Raw genomic sequence first — 20,451 nt, 5'->3', positions numbered from 1 at the left:
TTGACTTTGAAAGGCTCTAAAAAGTGTCTCCATGCCTGAGCCTGCATGGAGACCAACTGCTGGGATCTCCAAACCAGCATGCACACACTGGAAATGAAGTGAAAGGGAACAGCACCTGGCAGCTCTCAAGGTTGGTTTTACAAAGCTTCCCAGAAGGAGGAAACATACTCTCCAGCCTCTTCCTGACCCTTTGTGGTTGCTGGCTATTTCTTCAAGAAGTTTTGAAACTCTGTGTGCTCCCCTCACACACAGGCTCAACGTTTTTCAAAACAATTCATTTAATCTGGACTGCATCCCAGAGAATCTCATTTGTCCTGGAATCTTTCCCAGAGCAACAGCCCCATTATGAAGGAGTATTCAAACAAATGCCTCCTGCAAGTGCCAGTGTTTCTGACAACAAAACCTTCTCAGCTTGAAATATTATGGCTTGGTTGTGGTGATTTATTAGAGGCGTCTGGCACCTCTTGCTGTCTTCACTTGCACTCTATAATATTACAAACTGTAAATGTGTGTGTGTGTGTGTGTGTGTGTGTGTGAGACTTTCCCCACCCTGAAAAGCACTGACATTGTAGGTGGAAGAGGACAGTGATATGTCAGAATTTGGGGACCTTACCCACCTCCCAGCACTCTGGCCTTCTTAAGATGATTAGAATTTTGCCAGCAGGAGAAAAACACAAAAGATTTAATTGCTTATTGGGGTTATAAGAAATCAGCTTTACCTCTCCAAAGTACTTCTGCCATGTCTCAGTGGAACAGTTGTTCCTGTGGATTTACAAGGTGCAATGCCTGTCCCCAGAAAGCCAGGACTGTCAGATAGGGCTAGTCAGGCTCTCCAAACTGAAACTGGGAAGTGAAATCTTGAAAAAGAAGGGACTCAGAAATTACCCAGTCCCTTGCCAACATTATTTTTGTTCAAGACAGTGCAAATACATCCCAATTAAGGGTCAACAATGAAGCACTGGAAATTCCTCTGCAGCAGACATGATTCTTTTGTGTGGTCAGGAATTTCTTGACTGTTACAGAGACCCATAAATTCTGGATCAACTGAAGGTAATGGGCGATTTGCTACTGCTTTCAATGGGATTTCAGTGGCACCATTAGCAATATGTGCAAACAGGTTCCTCAGAACACCACTCTTGATCTTGAAAATTGTGTATTGTGGCAGAGATTTCTCACAACACCAGATTCATCTTCCTCCCTTGTGCCCATGTTTTGTTTTTTTTTTTTGCCTCTGTTCAACAGTTGCTATTCATCCAAATTCTTATTACTATGCAAATTTCAACATCTTATTCCTAATCTGTTCAAATCTCCTACCATTCTGAACACTGCTGAAATTATGTTCTGCTTAGAGACTTTCCAATGGCAATGCATGTAAAAACTTCCCTGTCTTATCAGTGACAAATATCTAAAATGATGGCACATACAGACAAATTAAAGGTGGTTCCATGCACTTCCCAGCCCCAGGTACCCCTGGCAGGCAGAGGAACTAGGGGCACAGGGATAAGCTCTGGGAGGCAGCTGCAAGGACAGGGACAGAGGTGCAGGCAGGGAGAGCCCTCCCTGTACCTAAGAGTATCTCTGAATTTAGCTCTAAGATATATATCCCAACTATGCACACTGGGAAGAACAATTACACACTCTATCATTTTCCCATTCATCTCACACCGACATGTCTCTCAATTCAGCACATTTATGTTTTACAGGCATTTGGAGACACCATCTTTCCATCTTTCATAGATGTTCCCAGACAGAGCTTCCAAACAGGTATTGCTGCAAAAAACAGACAGGAGGAAATATTTCTGTACTGGGATTTCTCCTCTGGGGCCTGGTGGGACAGATGGAGCCCAGGCTGGAGGGACTGTAACCGTTAGGAACCAGGTAGAGGGACAATCAGTGTTGAGCCAGGCCACTGTCACATTGCTAAAAAGTTCTGAGGAAAGGAGTTTTCTTAAACAGGGCTTTGTAAATTGTGGAGGGTCTTTGCAAGTTATGGAGGGTCTTTTCACAGCCGTTACACAGGTCTAGGCACACAACTGAAAAACTGTGGTAATTTTCTCCCTCCTGCTGAAGAGCTTATAAAACCACAGCTCCTTCTCTATTGGAAAATCCCACTCTTGTCCCAGCTGAGAGACGTGTACCTGATTGGGACTTGTGATGTGCCGGCTTCCTGTCACCCAGGGAAGCGGGGCAGGGGCTGGAGTAGGGTGGCTGGAACATGTAGCTGTCATTTGGCAAGGAGTGGGTGCGTCCCACCGAGGGCTTCCTCACGCTCAGCAGGTCCTTGCTGGGGGACAGGGTCAGTGTGTCGTCCTTGGAGCGGAGATCAGCCTGAGGGGAAGAAAAATGTGAGGAAGGCAGGTGTAGAAGGGTGGGAAGGAGGAGAAGTGCCCAGAAACGTGAGCAACAGCCATTGCAACCAGAATAGCACAATGGGCATGCACAGGGTGCACGAATGGATCTACCAGGGAGCCATCCCCCTCCGTTGGGGTTGTCAATAAACTCTCACAGGATGGACCACAGAAACAGAAGAAGCCACACTGTAGGAATAAACCATGACTATTTCAGGAATATGCAAAGAAGGCATCATGCCTCAAGGCCAGCAAAGGTCACATGCTTGGCAGAACTTTGACCTTTTGCTCCCTAGGTGCCTTCATCAGCAAGGCAGGCTTTTACAAAGGTGAGTAGTTTCCTTTTCTAACAATAAAAGAAAGAAAAACAAACAAAGAAATCCCAACCCAAATGCAAAAAAGTAGTTTATCAAAAATATTTTCTGTTCTGGCTCACAGCACAATTTTATTGGATTTTCTTCTCATATAATGAATAACTAAACCTATTTTATTGAAAAGGATATCTAAACCTACTGCTTCAGGGTGAAAGCCATTCTTTAATTAGAAGGGATCTAATGCAAGCAAGGATTATTGTATATATGGTGACTGTGGAATTTTTACAGCCAAAAGAGACTGATGGAATGGGCAGCCCCAGAGGCAATATTGAGTGGATTCAGGTCTGATTTAATAAGAAAATATCTCCATCCCAGAAATGTGCTTGGGTGTTATTGTCTTGGAGAGTACTAGCAAAAATGGAAGCAAAGTCATCTTCCCAGTGTATTTCTAAAGAAACAATTATTTAATTGTTAAAACGTCCCAAGTGAAACACACAGGAATAGGTTTATGCCACTATAGTCTAGCACAGTATTTGGCTGATCATTTCTGGAAAACTTTAGATCTTATTTTCTATAGAATTTTCCCTTCACTCAGTGCATTACAGGTTTTCTGGAATCAACACAAATATCCTTGATCCCAATTTTATCCTTCAATCATAAAAACAAAATTTCACTGTGGCATTTATTTGTACAAGAAACATGATGAGATTAAAAGGAATTTTCAAAAAAGGAAAAAAAAAGGGGGGGAAAAAGAAGAAAAGACAGGGAAGAGAAAGAAAAAAGAAAATATTTATTCCAAATTTAATGAACAAAACAGGTCTGCACTGCCAGGCAGCATTTGTTTCAGTCCTTGGGAAACTGCTGATTTGGATAGAGCTTGAATACAGACTAGATAAGGGAGACATCTCCTGATACAACCTGGGGAAGGAGAGCAAAACCTGTGCTTGTAAAGCTGAGAGTTTGGATTTGGGAAACTCCCTGTCTTCACCTTCTACCCAGTTCATGCTGTTTCACTGTCATGCCACTAAGCTTAAAGCAGAAAAGGTGGCCTGAAACCTGAGATCTCAAACTCAGACCCATCTGAATGTGAACATGAGAACTTGAATTCGAGACCCCATCCAAATTCAACCTTCAGTGAACCTTTAGGTTCATTGACAGGATCCAATATGGGTCATTTCCATTTCTGGATCATCTTGGGGGAAATCTCATGAGTGAAACTCATGAAAACCATTGAAAATGGATGCAAAATTATCTTCCCAGGCCAGCCCAAACAGCAGTGGGAGCACATGACTTTTTGGTTCAGTGGTACTTTTGAAAAGCATGTTGTTTTGGCTTGATTGAAAATCAAATCCAAGTTTGCCCTGAACCAAAAGATAATTAAAAAAAATCCCAATCCACATATTTTTCAACTAAAGCCACATCTAAATGAAGTGTAAAAAGATTGCATTTAGAAGAGATTGCAATGAAAGATTGCAGTTTTTCAGGAGTTTGGGCAACTGTTGTGACCAAACACTTTTTTGGAATTGATAAAAATTCACAAAATCCTTTGTTCAACAGTTTTGCTTTTTTTTGGAGAGGGGAGAAAAACCATCTTTCCTGGCTGTACCCATGAGACTTTGCAATGCTGTAAAACAAGGTTTTCTAATCTGATTCAAAACTAGGAGGGTTTCTCCTCTGTCCAACTCTCCATACTAATTTTGAAACAAAAAGCCTTGTACAAGAAGTTAAATGGAGTTTACAAAATCTTTTGCACAGTATGCCATGAAGCATGATGGGAAATATTGTCACGGTTTAAGAGATGTTTCTCAAATAAGTGCTAATTAGGATGATAGTCAACTAATATGGAGGAACATTTATGAAGAACACAGACATCCAAAGGCAGGTACATGAACAACAACAAAGAATACAAGAATGATCTAAAAATGTTGGGAAAGGAATTGTGTCTGTTGTGCAGCAGAAAAAAAAAAAAAAAAAAAAAACACACTTGACCGCTACAGAGCTAAAAATGTCTAATGTTTCATAGAGGAGATGGTTAAGGCAGGGTTCAAAATACTGGTTATGTCAGTCAAAAAGACACTGAATAGTCAATTTTTTTTTTCCTCAGCATGGTGACTGCTAGAAATAATTTGCAAAATAAGTATCATCTTGGAGAAATCCTCATTTGATATTTGTAAAAGAAACAGTCTGGCGCCAATCATGTAAAAAACCTTGTGGTGCCTGTGTTAATAATGACAAAAATCCACTCCAAACCAAAGTGTTGGGGGCTGACCCTCCAGCAGAGGACATGGGTCATTAGCTCACGGGTGTTTCTTTACATAGCATCACTGATTTGTTTCAGATGGGGAGGAAATTTCAACCTTGACACTTTCCAAAGCTTTTTTTTTTTTTTTTAAACTACTTATTTTACTTGTAGAAAACACATTGTTTATACATAAGACAGCAAAAGAAAAATTGAAATAACCACTCAATCCTTGCAAGGAGCCAAGATTGTGGACAAGAGTGACAAAATCCAGGACCTAATGGCATTAAGGACAGCATCCTGTTCAGGGAAGAGGTTGGTGCTATTTGTGAAGGGGCTGGAACTGGAAATGCCATTAGGCAGGTGCAGAGAGATGGGAGCAGTATTTCGAACCCTGTAAACATCAGACTACACAGCAACCAGTCTATGTACATTGCTTTCCAGAGCATTAAGTAAGTGTGTTTTAATGTCATCAGGAAAAGAGTCATCCATCAGAGCTAAGGACCAGGACTTTTCAGAGAGAATATCTGACGTCAGAGACAGAGCCTCCATCTCAGCTAGAGGGATCTAAAGGGAGAGATGATTAAACATAAGAAACCAGGACAAAAATCTTTTGGAAAAGAAAATTTAAAAAAAAAAAAAAAAAAAAAAAAGTATCATAATCTAAATGCTTCTAGACAGTAAAGCAATATCCCTGCAGTGGGAGAGGCTACATCATACACACTGTTACCAGAGACAGAATATTGAAGAAATGAAATATAACAAAGAAATTAAAAAAGGAGTGGGCCATTCATAATTTAGTGCTTACCAAGGATCTGGGAGGGGGTTTAAAACCATACACTAATGTTTGCATTGTATTTTGCTGTTCTCCTGTCTACATGAGGAAGCAAAAGTAACATTGCTTTCATAACAGAGATTCATACTCTTGGCTGTGATCAGATACAAGAGGTATCAAGATCTGAGTTTTCTGAAGTTGTTCTCCCCCAATAACCATGCTGGTTTCTAAGCTAAACGTGTTGAGTGTGCAAAGATTCCCCAACAACAAAACCATATTTATTGGAGGGATACAGAGTGTGCCTTTCCCTGTGCCCCAGGGAGGCTGCAGGGTCCATGCCCATGCTCCCCTCCCCTCCCCACCCCCCCCCCCAAGAGGTAGATGGGACCATAATTCACTTCATCACAGTTAAAAGGGTGCAGGGAGAAACTTAAAGCTTGATTTTGGTTAGCAAACACCTCACACCTGCTCTCTGGGCAGGTCCCAGTTTCTTCCTTTTCATTTCTCGCTGTGCATTTTTTTTTTTTTTTGCTATCCTGTGTGCTTGAAAAGTCTTTCTGCAGCAATAAATCTTCCAAGAGAAAACAGAGAGGCCTGGATCTCTTGCATTGAAGTTGTCAAAGGACTGGGTTTTCTCACTCTTAGAAATGGCAGCCGTGGGATGGAATAAACCCAGCAATGAGTGAGCCTGGAGAGGCTCAAAATTCAGCTGAGATAAGTAAGAGGGTCGGGCTCCTCTCATCTAACCTCAGCTTTGATATCTCCTCTAGCACACTCATCTGCTGGCAATGGATGAGAGAGGTGATTTGGAACCCTTGATTTCATATGAGGCTCCCCAAAAAGGCATCCCATCAAAAAGGCCAGCCTGAGGACAGGAATTCCTAAGAGGGACCCAGCAACCAGAGCCAGGAAAAAGCTGTGCAGGAGCGTGGTGGACACCAGCAGCTCCTGCCTTCTGGAGCTGCCCTGCTGGGAGCTGCTGTTAATCAGGTTGCTTTCAGCAAGTCCCAGCAGTGCTCTGAATTCCTGGGTTGCCTGAGAACATGACAAATGGTGTGAACAGAAAAGCCAGAATGTAAACAAAACATCACCCCACTTCAGCCTTCCCAAACACAAAATTGAGTTTGAAGCTGTCAAAACATTTTGTTGGAAACATCCAACTGATTTATAACAGTTTTAATTATAGACAGGGGGGAAAAAAAAGCTTAAATTAAAAAAAAAAAGCCATTGCAAACTGGAATACTATATTTTTTCATTACAGAAATGTCAAAACAAAACCATTTTTTTGCTGCAGCAGCACTTTCTGGTTAAAAATTGTGACAAAAAAATTTCAACCAGCTCTCACTGAGTTTCCTACTGACCCTCTGCCTTCCCTGCCAAAGCTACTGTCTCTATTCTTCTGGCAATTATTAGAGACAACCACTTCCTATAGCTTAATAAACTCTGGAATGCAATATGGAGCAATCAGAAAAAGACGTTATCCTGCTATATAAAGACCTGCAGTAGAATTTCATTTTACCTAAGCTTGTTCCTTTCCTCTAAGGAACCATCAAAAGTTGGGTAATTTAGAGTGTCAGTGAGCTCATAAACAACCACACTGATTTAACAAGAAAACTTCTGTTATTTTGAGCCAGAAAGGGTGGGAAAAATAGATCAAGAAATATGGAATTTGCTCAATTCCAACTGCAGCAAATAATAGGTGTGCTAGAGTTATTATTATGGTCACTGCTATGTTTTAGGGAAAATATTTGCTCTGAAGAATAACGCACTTTAAAAGGTAGGTATTTTATTCTAGGAAGTAAATTAACTATTTTTAAACAAGCACTGTCTGCTCAAGAAAGCACTGGAGTAGTCAGTTAATTCTGTGCATCATTAAGGGTTGCCTCCCCTCCTAAATTCACTAGATCAGAGCTGAGGATCTAGTTTATAGTGACCCATTTGCAAGAAACTCCTTTGGGAAAACCCTTCAAAACTGGATTTTCACACAGTACAAGTAGGCACACAACACAGGGATCATCTGATTATCCTCAGAAGCTCAGGCTCTGCTCTGGGAAAACCTCATGCTGTGCTGCAGGCTCTGCAGACATGACCTGACATAGCTGTGGAGCCCTGCTTAGGAGCAGGAAGCCAAATGTAAGAACCTCACTGAAGGATGGAGATGGAATTTTGTGCATTTCCCCTCTAACAACGATGAACTGTAAATCCCAATGAAAAACTTCTTGCTGTATTGACAAGAGAAAGTCCAAGCACATTGTCTTCCTCTTGCATTGATATATAACATCATCTACTCCCACAGAAAGAGCCGAAGTGACTTATGCTTCCAAAACCCTGTGACTGCATTATATAAGGAACTTTAACTTGCTATTAAAGGTCTCAGTCAAACTGAATTTGGTTGGAGACTTTGCAGGAAATTAGGAATATTAACCTGGTTCTCAGAGTTGTAATATTCGGGAGCTGGGAGGGCATAATGATGGCACACAGAGCCTGACAGGTTGTCCATCAGCTTCAGCTCTCCTTCCAGAGACTCCTGGATCAGCAGTGATATGGTATCAAACAAGTGCCTTTCCTAGGAAGGGTGGTGTATAGCATGCAGAGAGAGAGAGAGCAAGCCAAAAAGAGAGGAGGAAAAAGGAGAGGGACGGAGACAGAGAGAAAAAAAAGGACAGCGTATCAAACCCAATGAACAAAATGAAGGAAAAAAAGAAATAAACCATAAGGGGGGAACAAAGGTGGAAACATTCAAGGAGAACAGCAGTAATGGAAACAGTGGGACAGGAGAAAAGGAGAGAGAACAGTGCAGTAATATCATGGTGAGGAGAGACAGCTTTCCCAGACATTATGAGAGATGGGGCGACGGCAGCTGCCCTGGGACCATGGCTGCTCCCACCTGGGGCCCTCCTTGGGGACAATCTCCCTCTCAGCAAACATGGCTGATCATTCCTGGGGACTGAGCAGCATCTTCCCACTGGTGCTGTCAACTTCAACAGGACACTACTCGCTGCAAGGCTTCTACACACATGGTCCATGCTTTTGAGCTGCAGGACCTAACACTTGACACCTAAATCCATATCCAGAGGGCACAAAAATTAAAATAACCTGACTGGAGAGAAGCTGAGCATCCTGTCCATGAAAGCTGCAGCTGAGCAGGATGGACACATCTCAGGTCACTGTGCCAGTGGGCTGAGGTGCCCCCAGTGTTCTGGCCAATGTCAAACCAGATGGCCACAGCACTGGGGTTGTACAGAGCAGGGTCTGGCTTTTGCAGGCAGCAAGGGAGCCGATTTCAGGGTGTACCTTCCATGTAGGAAATGCCCAATGCATACAACGGGATGAGGACCAGCACTACAGTCAAAACAGCACACAGTGCAAAAATCCCAAGAAAGAGGCAAGCAAAAGAGCATGCTGTCCTTGCCAGGGTTGTGTCCTGGGAATTGTATTCCACTGCTATCAAGCTCAAACATCAAGATTTGTCCTGAAGATTTTGGCTGGGAAAAGAAATAGTCTGAATAAAATCTCCTGGAGGTTTTTGACACTTCTGTTTGAGGAAAAGAAGGTTAACTCTGAAGGTTATAACTGGAATAAACTCTTTCCCAGGCCAACTTCAGAGAGGGCAGGTTTAACAGACTGCAGAGTGAGGGTATCATTCTGACTGATTTGTGTTGTAGTTTTGCAATTTCTCTTTTTTGCCAGTTTCAGTCCTGGTACTGAGTCCAACAGGACTGGGGACAGTTTGCCAATACTCTGCTCAACACATACAACACCAGTTGGGATTTGTTGTTTCTTCCGAGAGGACGTAGTAAATATGGATTTCCCCATAGTGCCCTGAACTCCTTTTTCCTGGGCCAAAGAGCAGCTTTGGACTCCATCTCAGACATCAGAGATTCTAATGGCACCAGAAATTTCCAGTAGCTTAGGAACTAAAACAAAGCTTAAGCAGGGATTTACTCTCTTTCACCCTTGGAATAAAGACCATAAATGAGTTTTTCATGCATTAGAATATGTATTAGTCCACCCCAGGCTGAGGCCAAGATATGCTGTTTTGAAATCATGATGTAATAAAAGTTAATGAGGCCTGTGTAGAGTTTAACCCGGTTTGTAATCAGCTGAAACTAAAAAAAGGCTGACTGTATTTCCTCAGTAATTTCAGTTCAGCGACTTCCCAGAGAACTTGTCTGGGGCTTGATCTCACCTCTCATTCCTCAAACTGAATCTTCATCCAAAGACTGTACTTTAGGGAGATGCCGTGCAGCTTGTAGCAGCTCCCACATTATAGCCATGCTCCTGCTGGTGGGAGTTCTGCCACCAGCTCTGGTGAGCTCAGGTTTGAGCCTCCTCTGGGTTATTCTATTGTTAAAAGAATCTTTTCTTACAAGTCTGATTGTGGGGATGGATTTTAAATTGAGGTTACATAAAACAAATTTAATACTGAAGCAAAGTTTAGCCAAGTTTTATTCCTCTTTTATGTTGTGGTTCATGGTCTGTATTAGAAAAGCAAACACATTACACTCATGATTTTGCTATCACAAAGGACCAGTCAAAACTCTGAATTAAACTAAATTTGGAGCTAGCTCTGAACACTGTGGCTTGAACTGACCTCCACAGTAAATTGCAAAACTCTCTCCCTTCGAACAAATGCATCAAGGTGGTCTGGAGGCCTGCCTGGGGTCTCTTCCCTGCAGCATTGGCTCCCAAACCACGCAAGAGTCAGCAGCAAACAGCAGGGAATACAAGCCCAGGACATTTGGTATATGCCTCTTTCATTATCAACTCGTGCAAGTCTTCCCCCAACAAAAATGCAGGTCAAGCCCTCCTCACCCTCCAACAGAGATTCTCACCATATGATAAGCTAGTGAGAGCTGAGAATCCACCTTGATTTGCATGGGATTTGTAAATCCGCAGGGGCTCTCAGGTCTCTCTCCACTGGTGGTGCCTGTCCACGCAAAGATGGCCGAGGGGCTGTGCTGGCCAGGGCTGATGGTCTTCATCTCCATCTCCAGTTCTGCTTCAAGCTCTGCCTCCTCCTTTGCCTCTTTGTTGCTCTCCTCCAAGTGCTTCATGAGCACCGCAATCACCACATTCACTAGGACAAACTGGGCTGTCAGCACAAAGGAGACGAAGTAGATGGGGGAAATGACGGTGTTGTAACAGGTGGACTCCTGGTCACAGTCACGCAGCGTGTCCTGGAAACAGCAGGGGAATGATCACAGAATCAACCAGGCTGGAAAAGACCTTGGAGATCGTCAAGTCCAACCAATCACCTAATACTATCAACTAAAACAGCACTAAGAGATGAAGGGATGTGAAGAGATTGCAGCATGAACCTCAGTCTGCAATGGGTTCTCCTTTCATGATGAAAACTGAGAAGATTAGGCAAATTTCACATCTAGGCGTGTACCAATTACACTTGCTGACAAAAACCTTAACGCTTACCTTCATTATCCCATTCCAGTTGTCTCCTGTGGATACTCGGAACAGGGTCAGGAAGGCCATCCCAAAGTTCCTGAATGTGGCGTGCCGTCCCAGCCCCTCGCAGGGGTGTGTGTCATCACACTCTGAGAGACCAAGCACAGCCATGAGACCCCCCACTCCCACACCATTCCCCCCCCTCCCACTGGCATGAGAAAACTCACCAAGGTCTCCAAACAGCTCCACTCCAAGAGCTGCAAATATGAAAAACAACAACATGAAGAGAAGGCCCAGATTCCCAACCTGAAAAGAGAAAAAGAAATGGGGGGGAAAAAAAACACAAAAAAAGAACATTCATTGATTTTTTTTTTTTCTTCTGTTCCAGACCTGTTTCTTGCTGCATTCTTTAATCCAAAACTTAAATTGCTTCAGGGCAAAAATGACCTCAATGTGAGGACTGTATCTCAGTGCTTTGGGAGGGAAATGTGATTCTCTAATGACAGTAAAGAAAAAATGATTAGCATTCCTCTGCAATAGGTAATGAGCTGTGGGCCAGAGGAGCTCTGGTTTGATATGGCAGTGGGTTACCTGCGGCAGTGCTTGCATCACGGTGTCCAGGAGGGCCCTCATCCCCACAGCCATCTTCAGCAACTTCAGCACTATAGAAAACACATTTGCAGTATGGTAACAGCAGCATTAACAGAGAGGCACAAACTCAGTCCCTCTCCCAGGAGCCACAGATTATAGAAAGAGAAATGCGAAATCTTGTCAAGTGTTCTCCATTAGCTGCTACAATCCCTGGCCTTTTTATATCACTCCTTGTTGCCTGGATACTATCAAAATCCCATGAATAACAGCATCACCTATTCTGAGACTTGGAGAAAGCGTTATCACTCTGCCTGGCTCTTCCTTTCCCACTTTATCTGTGTTGGACTCATCTCCTTCCTCTGGTTATCATGAGCAGTTCCTTTCCCAGCCCTGGGGCTACTTTCCCGCTTCCATACATGATTTACATATCTCTTCCAGAAGGTTGCATTTCCACTTGGAAGCTGCATGTATTTTTAATTCTGAAAGGGATCCAATGCACAGAAAACCCACTTTTTCCTCCTCTTGAGACACAGCAGCATTTAATTTCTCCTTCAGCTCCTTCTCTGCTTAGATGGGGGTTGTAACCAAAACAGTTATTCCTCAGAGCACAATACCCTTCAGGAGGGCCTTGCAGTACTTCATTAAGGGCCTGAGCACTCACATTTTACATCTGCATCATTTGGCCCTGACACCTCCCTGTTTTGAAAAATCAGGCTGTGAAGAAGTTGGCTCCCTGACTTGGGAATGTGTCTGAGAGGACAGATGGATACAGAGTGACGAGGCATGCTTTGTCACCAAATGGTGTGATGTAGAGCCTCATGGGAATTTAAATATATTAGATGATCATCTTTTAAAGCCATGTACTTGAGCTAGTGTTCTCTAATCCCTGATAGAGATGACTTTGATTTGACTGGAGCAATTTTCCCAGGTACATCTCTGGGAGTTACTGCCACAGCTACTTAATTTCTAAGCTCTCAGCCTTCAAGTCATCTTAAGGCAGAAACACATGGTCAGTTGGCTCAGCTTTTTGGCTCCTTGCAAGTATTTTCCCCCATTGTTCTTTTATTTGTTTACAGCCTGTTGATGCCAGAACTATGCACATCATAATGGGGATATGCTCCAGGACTGTTTCCCAATGCTTAACTCTCTCCTGGGGCTGACCATGTACCTCAAACGTGAATCAATTCTGTTTTATCCCTCTCACCTCGAGCGATCCTGAGAACCCTCATGATCCGGATAATCGTGGGGTTAATTGGTAGTGAAGCATTCACCTCGATCTCTTCCAAAGTGATGCCCATGATAGATAGCAGCACAATTGCCAGATCTAATTGGTTCCATCTGGAGACAACACAAAGTGAAGTTTAACATGTACTAAGGAGCTGGCAATGGGAGGCAGCTTGTTTCACATGAATTCCAGTCATTTCCATGGTTTGAGCACTCAAATGAATCTCCAGTATTTTTCTGAGGGTATTATACAAAAGCAGTGATGTTATGAAATCATTATAACTAATGCATCTCATTAGAAAACCAGCCAATTCCAAAGATATCCTTGACTGAGCAGAAAGAGGAACAAAAGCTGGGCAGTTTTCTATCCAGTGGCTTCAAACCTAAGGAGAGACACTGTGTTGTCTGTCTAGCCACTTCTAGACATGACACTCATGGACCTCAATGTGAGACCTGCCCCAGACAGAACAGGACCCTGTGTCCAGTCCTTGCAAAAAAGTTGTGTTGGGTGAAGGAAAAAATGCAAGGATTTGTGCCAGGCTGGAGCAAGTGGTAATTCCAGCTAGAACACACAAAATGTGGCGACAAGGAGGGAACCATCCACTGGATGCTGAAGGGCTCATGCTGAAGGCCTGCTTAGTGCCCTGTTCTTGATATTAACATTGAAGAAGGCAAAAATGGGAGAAAGATCCACCAAGGACATAAAAATTGTGTTTGTGAGGTAGGAGAGTGAAAATCTAGATAAAGACACAATGTCATCCACTGCTCCTCATCTACATAAAAGAGAGGTCCATTCTTTCATGTTCACTCAGGACTAGATTCTTTCTCTTGACATAAATTTTTTCACTTCAGCAAGTTCTCTTGATTGTATGGACATGCAACTGATTTCAGAAGAGAACTGGCTGCTTGGTGGAGATCTGTCCCTCCTTCATCTGCTCCCAAGGGCCAAAATGGTGCAATCCCACTCCTTGTCCTTCACAATCCTTCCCCCAGCTTACATCCCAAGCCTCCACCTACCCAGCCTTCAAGCAGTCACACCAAAAAGCCTTCATACATATCACACTCATAGCATGAGCCAGAGCATGGGAATTCAGGACATGGAATGTGGGCAGCTCTCCACAGAGCCCGCTGCTGGCCCTGTGGTCACAACAGATCTTTTGTTACCTGTCTTGGAAGAAACGGCGAAACCCGAAGGCAATAAGTTTGAAAACAGATTCCAGGACAAATATAACAGTGAAGATGTAATTGCAAATCTTCAGGGCTTCGTCAAGAACCTGGGATGTGGACACAGAACTGGGGTTAGATGTTAGCTCTGCAGAGGAGCTTTGCTGCCTCCAAACCTGACTTTTATGTCATCACTTACCCATTACAGTTAAAAGTCTTCAAAAGCGGGCTCTCTCTGATGAAAAATGTCCCAGGGAAAAGTCCCAGGGATTCATGGAGTGCACTTGCTGCCTGGTGATAAAATCCCAGGAGGGGCTGGCACAGGCCCAAGGCACAATTCACCCCGCTAGCAGCAGCACAACCCCAGCTGGGATTGCTGGGGTGCGCAGAAAGAGCTGCTGCATTTGCTGCAGACCTTGTGCTTTTGTCAGCGAGCTGAATTTCATCCCACTTGTTCGTTTGTGCAAGTACTGGCCAAATGACTCTTTGGTGCCAGTCTGCCACTACTCCTCACCTTGAGCTTTTGGCAAGGAGTGCAACAGAGGGATGACATGCCAGGAGAAGCAAGTGCCTTGCATTTTCCTCTGCCCCCCTTCCCTCTGCAGAAGCCAGTCTGGTCTTTAATCCAAATGCATCCTGGCTGGGACAACTCTTGCACAGTCAGGAATTAAGCTACATCAGAAGTGATTTCATCCCCAAAAGCCTCGCTTATGAAGGAACACTGTGGTAGCATCATCCTTCATGGCTTCTTAAGTAATGTGCATTGAATTTCTCCCTGCTAGCAAATATGGTAATAACAATGTCTAGGGCAGTATTAGGGAACAGGGGAGCTGTGTCCACAGATCCCTGAGTGGAAGAAATCATAGCAGAAGGAGTTTAAATCATGCACTCTGCCTTTGTGCTACAGTTTAGCTTCAAACATCCATGGACAAAAATCAATGCATCTGACCAAGAAGCACAAGCCCAGCTGCTGAAGGAAGCTGTGGCTCTGAGCAAGCCTCCCTGCCATACTACAAGGCACTTTGGCTCTGCAGCAAATGAGCACACTTAGCTGGCAGAAGTGGATTTTGCCCAGCAGCTCTTTACTCAAACCACCTCTCTGCTGCACACCGCAGCATTCCCTCCTTTCTAGGAGCTGCAGCATCTCCATCTGGGGGGTCTCATCCCCAGGACATCCTGGTATATCCCAAAACCAACCCCTTTCAGCACCAATAAATTATTGGTGCTGAAACTAGTTTGGATATAAATCTCTTTGGTACATTTAGCCTTCAAATATCTTCAGGATCCCAGCCATCCTTCACCGAGACCAGAGGGATTTCCAGGCCCCGATTCAGCAGGACTCTGACCATGCAGTCATCCCAGCACAACACAAGCTTGGACTTACTGCCCAGATGCTGCATACCAGAGGCCTAGAGAAAAAAATGTTATTTTTCTGAAGAAAATGAAAAACAAACACCTGCCCAATACTTTTATAATAGAAGAGAAAAGGTAGCTGCAAAGTAACTGCAGCAGAACACATGCTCTAGAGTGACCCCCAGCCCAGGCTCCTTCACCAACAACCTTTTTCATCATCAAATGACTGAACCATGCAATGAGCCTTCCAGGGTATTTAAAGGTGACCTAGACAGAAAAATATAAATTGGGCTTGTTCCCTTTCACTTTTGGCTTATGATAAACCGGAGAATATTTCCCCCCACCCCTGTTGTTTGCATGATTTATTTGTTTGTGGGGTTTTTTATATTAAGTATTCAAGTCCTGTCCAATTTTAAAGAATATTTCCTCCTATTGTGTGTTATATTTATTCATTCTGAAAGTCACTAATAAAAGTAAGTACAAGTTATGTGGCAAAGGCAGCTATTTCCATTTTATTCTTATGCACAAAAGACTTGACATCTCAGGACAGGCTGTTTTTATTCTCGCAGTATGACAAAGACTCAGGAACTTAAGCACACTAACATATTAAAATGCATTTTAAAAATCAGCATGGAATCCAATTCCTGTGAAAACGAGGTCCTATGGGACAGTGGGGATTTAGAAAAAAACTGCAAAAACACCCCATTTTCCAAATTCTTAATTTTCTCCTTTGTTTGTTTGTTTGCTTTTGTTTTTGTTTGTTTGTGGGTTTTTTGTTTGGTTTGGTTTTTTTTTTTTTTTTTTTTTTTTTTTTTTTTTTGTTGGGGGGTGGGAGGAGAGGGTGGGTGTGAAACCTAAGTAAAATGGAAGATATCAAAGAGGATCTAATGTAATAAAGCAAGCGAACCTGCTTCCAGTCTCATTTTCAAAGCAGTTGGTTTGCACTTAACTAGAAGGGAAAGGTGCAATCAGATTCATGTACCAACAGTTCTGGATTGAGCTGGGAGCCAGTTTTAGGATGGCTACACTCCACTGGCAAAGGTGGACGTCTGACAGCAAACCTGGCCTTAACCCTGCCCAACAGCACATCCCAGCACAGCTCTGCATGTCCCCTCGCCTGTCCCCCAACAACTGTCCCAGTACCTTTGGCTGCTGGTAGTGCTCCATGGCCATGGTGATGACGTTGAGACCGATGACGCCGGTGATGAACAGATCCAAGTAATGGCTGGTGCACATCTGGTGAATCAGGAGGCGGAAACGGGAGTAATCCGAGTAGTAGGGCTTACACTGAGCTTCTGCAGCAGGGAGGAGAGCGAGAGGCAAATCAAGGGATTTCTCTGCGTCTTTCTCAAGTCAACGCACTCTCACTCTCCAACTCCAGAGATAAATCTAGACCAATCACAGCAACATGCTGTCTCTTTTATTTCCTTTTTTCCTGGCATGTTACCATTTTTAATACACAGCAGGGCTCCTGTCATCTTACATCCATTAAATATCTTCAGTGGGACATGCTCTATACTCAGCCTTGTGGCATCAGGGATGAGGTGAGCTGGGACTAGTGTGCTGCTAAAAATAATTTTGTTCTGTAAGAAAATTGAAGTTAAATTTAGATTAAAACAACAATTTTTGTTTCTGCTGATCTTAAAAGTCCCCAGAGCATCTGAAAACCCAATTAACGATCAGATGCTGGGGACAGATTTTGCTAACAATTGCCTAAAAACACAGGCCATTGAGTTTGTGGTGATCGTTGTAAGAGAAAGAGTGCAAGCATATTATGTTCTTTGCAATAAACTGTGGAGACAACAGAATTCAACACTTTGGCTGTCAGAAAAACAGTCCCTAAAAATACCAAGGAAAACTGATCAATGAGCCTTAGTGATCAGAAGATGACGATCCTCCATTTAGACAAGATTATCAACATGCAGATTTCACTGTCCAACTCAGTCCCATGTTCAGCTGCCTCAGGGATGGCACATAGACTTTTGACCCCAAATGTTCCTAGAGATTAAACTCATTTACTCACCTAATCTCTAATGAGGAAATGCCAAGGCTGAGTATATAATTCAGTACAATTTTCAAGAAGGCATTATAATGCAGATTGAAGTGGAAAGGGCTATCTTGAAGATGTCAGAGTATAATATTACCCTCATAATTAGATGATCAACTGGTTATGAAAATTATTGAGGTGTAAGAATTGCACAGTTGATATTTAGTGCTCCAGAGCAAATGTACAGTTTGACACATTAGTCCAAGAAAAAACGTTGGGCAAGAATGATGCCAGGAAGCTCAGGTTTGGGTTGCCCTAGGGGCAGAAGATTATATTTTGCCTGGAAATAGAGTTCACTTTGTCAATAGCCAATGACACTGCAATCAAATCCATATATTTAATGGCTTCATGTGCTCCCTTCATAGCAGGATCCTGAAAAATCAGTTTTGTTTTTTTCCATAGAGACAGACCTTTCCCTTCCAGCCCAGGGACCAAAGGGAAAAAAACCACTCAGCAGTTTTATTCTGTAGGGGTTTGGAAGGCCTAAAATTCTGTTTCAGTGTCATCAAATGAAAGGCAGTATTAATATTCACTTTCTGATCTGCAGTAGGCTTTAGGTGATCTTTACCTGAGTGCTAAAGCACAGTATTGATGAAAAAGTCTATAAAATTAATTTTCATGCTGAATCTATTGAGTACTTATGAAAAAAAGCAGACTAGTAGTTGCTGACTCACTCATAAGACTTTGTTAGATATCTCAGAATCTGCATAAATCACCATAAAGCCAAGATAGCTCGATCACATTATGCTAAATTATGAGTAGCAAATTAACTAAAATGTTTGACTACAATTAGGTTAGGAATAGGACCTATTTTAATGAACCAACTTATCATCTCAGAAAGAAACACCATTGTAATTGGATCACTTACTTATTCTACATTTATGTATAATTCACATTCAAAAAGAAAAATGTCAACGTTTCTACCTTTTCCTACAATGGATTTACTTATGAATAATTATACTGGAATTCAATTTTTTTTTTCTCAGATTTGACTGACAGGTAATTCCAAATCCTACAGAATATCACCAATGCTGTTAGAACAGAGAGAGGATTTAGAGAGAGGTTGTAAATGTTCCCTGTGCAGGGCTCCTGCACCTGGATTAGCCAGTGCATGATCTTATAAGCAGGGGTGCTAATTGTTCAGATATCTGCAAAGGCTTTTCCTCTATGCACCCCTCTCTCCTAAATCTCCTTTTCACCTTTCCCAGCACCCAGGTTTCCACAGACAAACCTCTCAAGATGCTGCTCTCACAGATGCCCATGCAGCCTTTGAAAATTCCCAGTGATAAATGTTCCATCCTTCCCCGTTAACTTTTTTAAGAGGGGATTTGGCAACCCGTGCTTACAAATCATGTCACCACTCACTTCCCCAATATCCCCATGCCAGCCATGCATCTTGATGCCATACGGATGCTCCTATGGGATGACCCCACACACAGGCTAACATGCTGCCTGAGGGCTAGGGATAAATCCCCACTGTGTCTAGGTGGGCAGGGAACTTTCTGAACAGATAAACCAGTTTTTACCATTGTGAAAATACCATTTCTTTAACTCGACCCTGCAGAGTTTTGCAGAAAATTTGGGGATAGACCCAGTATAATTCCCCGTGTACAAAGCCCATGCCCCCTATGACACAGTGCTATTTGTAATTATTGCAATAAAGAACTTAACAATACCAACATCTTGGGAAATACAGACATCTGTTAAACTCCAGGTGGTGAACTTCACAACTAACACAACACCACATTACTGTACTGTTACAATACACTGTATCAAGAACAACAAGAGCTCTGGGTTAGTCTTGGTTATTACTGGATAGGTTAATGTGGCTTCCAGGCACATATGGCATTAAAGAAAGGAGGAGAAGAGCAAACCAACAAAGAGGAATTGGCAGAATGAGAAAAGATGAGGAAATACAGCAAAAGCCCATTACAAGACATCAGGCTGGTAAACAGGGTGTAAATCAAGCTGCTTCACCAGGGCTGGGGGCCAAGACAGAGGGAAAAGTGGGTCAAATATGGAGATCATTACACAGGATAAACTTGGCTCAGACAGTGGATCCTGATACATCTCCTCCTAACCCAGGCAGGAAGGGGATGTTGCAGCCGGCTGAGAGGTGGTGTGAGCAAGTCCCACCTGCCCTTCATATCCTGGGTGATGGTGGACCAAGGGGACTGACTGTGCTGGCAAGGGGAGCAGTGCCTGGAACAGGGTGCACTTGGCTTTAGATCATCATTTCTATGGGCTCTCAACTCAGGTTGTATCTCAAGCTTGAGTACTGAACTCATGGCATCAAACTGTAGGATTATAATTGGTCCCCTTGACAAGGGCTGGGAACTCATCACAGCTCTCTCCTGTTCGGTTGGAAAGGAAATGACTATTGCTGTTGCAGGATAAACATTTCCCATTCCTAATCCCTGTCTAACTTTTCCCAAGCCAGGTGCCCTTGGGGTTCAGTGATCCCAGACTGGGTTTGGAGCAATAAACCTGCATTTGTCTGATGGCTGTGGGATGTTACCTGTGAAACACCACCAGTGCCCACCAGAGCAGCACTGGGACATCCCTGTTTTTGCTGGGCAGTGCCACTCCCAGCTCCCAGAGTCTCGCGGGGCTCAGCTGGTCTCTGCCAGCACAGCAGGGAGTGGGACTGGGGCCACTTTCTTCCCATTAACTGCATTTTTTTGGGGGGAGGGGAGAGTCAAGCTGGGCATACAGCTGCAAAGTATCTCTAAGGAGCATCTGCCTCCGAATATAGCCCTGTCAAGAGGGAAATTGCCACTTTCCCCGAGGTGACTTCGAGCCAGAGGTGTGTGGGCACGGGAAATTGGAATTCACAAGAGTGGGATAATTCCATTACTGTCTCCTTCAGCTTCTTCCTTTGCCTGTAATAAGGGAATTAACTCCTTTGCAAGTTTGAGTATCTGGAGGACAGCGGCAAGCCAGTGAGCAATGAGCCCATGATGCAGCTGGATTTACAAAATATATCAAGAATA

At 43.2% G+C, this 20,451-nt stretch overlaps 1 protein-coding gene across 16 annotated transcripts in view; it reads right to left on the bottom strand.

Moving 5' to 3' along the window:
• CACNA1G (calcium voltage-gated channel subunit alpha1 G) overlaps positions 1–20,451 on the bottom strand; it is a 142,555-nt gene that overhangs the window by 5,726 nt on the left and 116,378 nt on the right. For 10 of the 16 annotated variants that reach the window (XM_040081343.2, XM_040081353.2, XM_040081354.2 and 7 more), the window contains 10 exons: positions 16,555–16,706; positions 14,059–14,168; positions 12,875–13,008; positions 11,671–11,741; positions 11,307–11,385; positions 11,107–11,228; positions 10,512–10,856; positions 8,102–8,242; positions 5,334–5,468; positions 2,139–2,328 (listed from right to left, as the gene is read on the bottom strand). In XM_040081343.2, the coding sequence (XP_039937277.1) occupies positions 2,139–2,328; positions 5,334–5,468; positions 8,102–8,242; positions 10,512–10,856; positions 11,107–11,228; positions 11,307–11,385; positions 11,671–11,741; positions 12,875–13,008; positions 14,059–14,168; positions 16,555–16,706 (1,479 nt within the window). The remainder of the gene's footprint in view (positions 1–2,138; positions 2,329–5,333; positions 5,469–8,101; positions 8,243–10,511; positions 10,857–11,106; positions 11,229–11,306; positions 11,386–11,670; positions 11,742–12,874; positions 13,009–14,058; positions 14,169–16,554; positions 16,707–20,451) is intronic. The other 6 variants (XM_058422907.1, XM_040081345.2, XM_040081351.2 and 3 more) reach the window with 6 other exon arrangements.

The sequence above is a fragment of the Hirundo rustica genome, chromosome 18, assembly GCF_015227805.2.
Source record: "Hirundo rustica isolate bHirRus1 chromosome 18, bHirRus1.pri.v3, whole genome shotgun sequence".
In the NCBI taxonomy this organism is placed as follows: Eukaryota; Metazoa; Chordata; class Aves; order Passeriformes; family Hirundinidae; genus Hirundo; species Hirundo rustica.
Note: the sequence above shows the minus strand (reverse complement) of the source record. Positions and strands in the feature narration are given on the sequence as shown.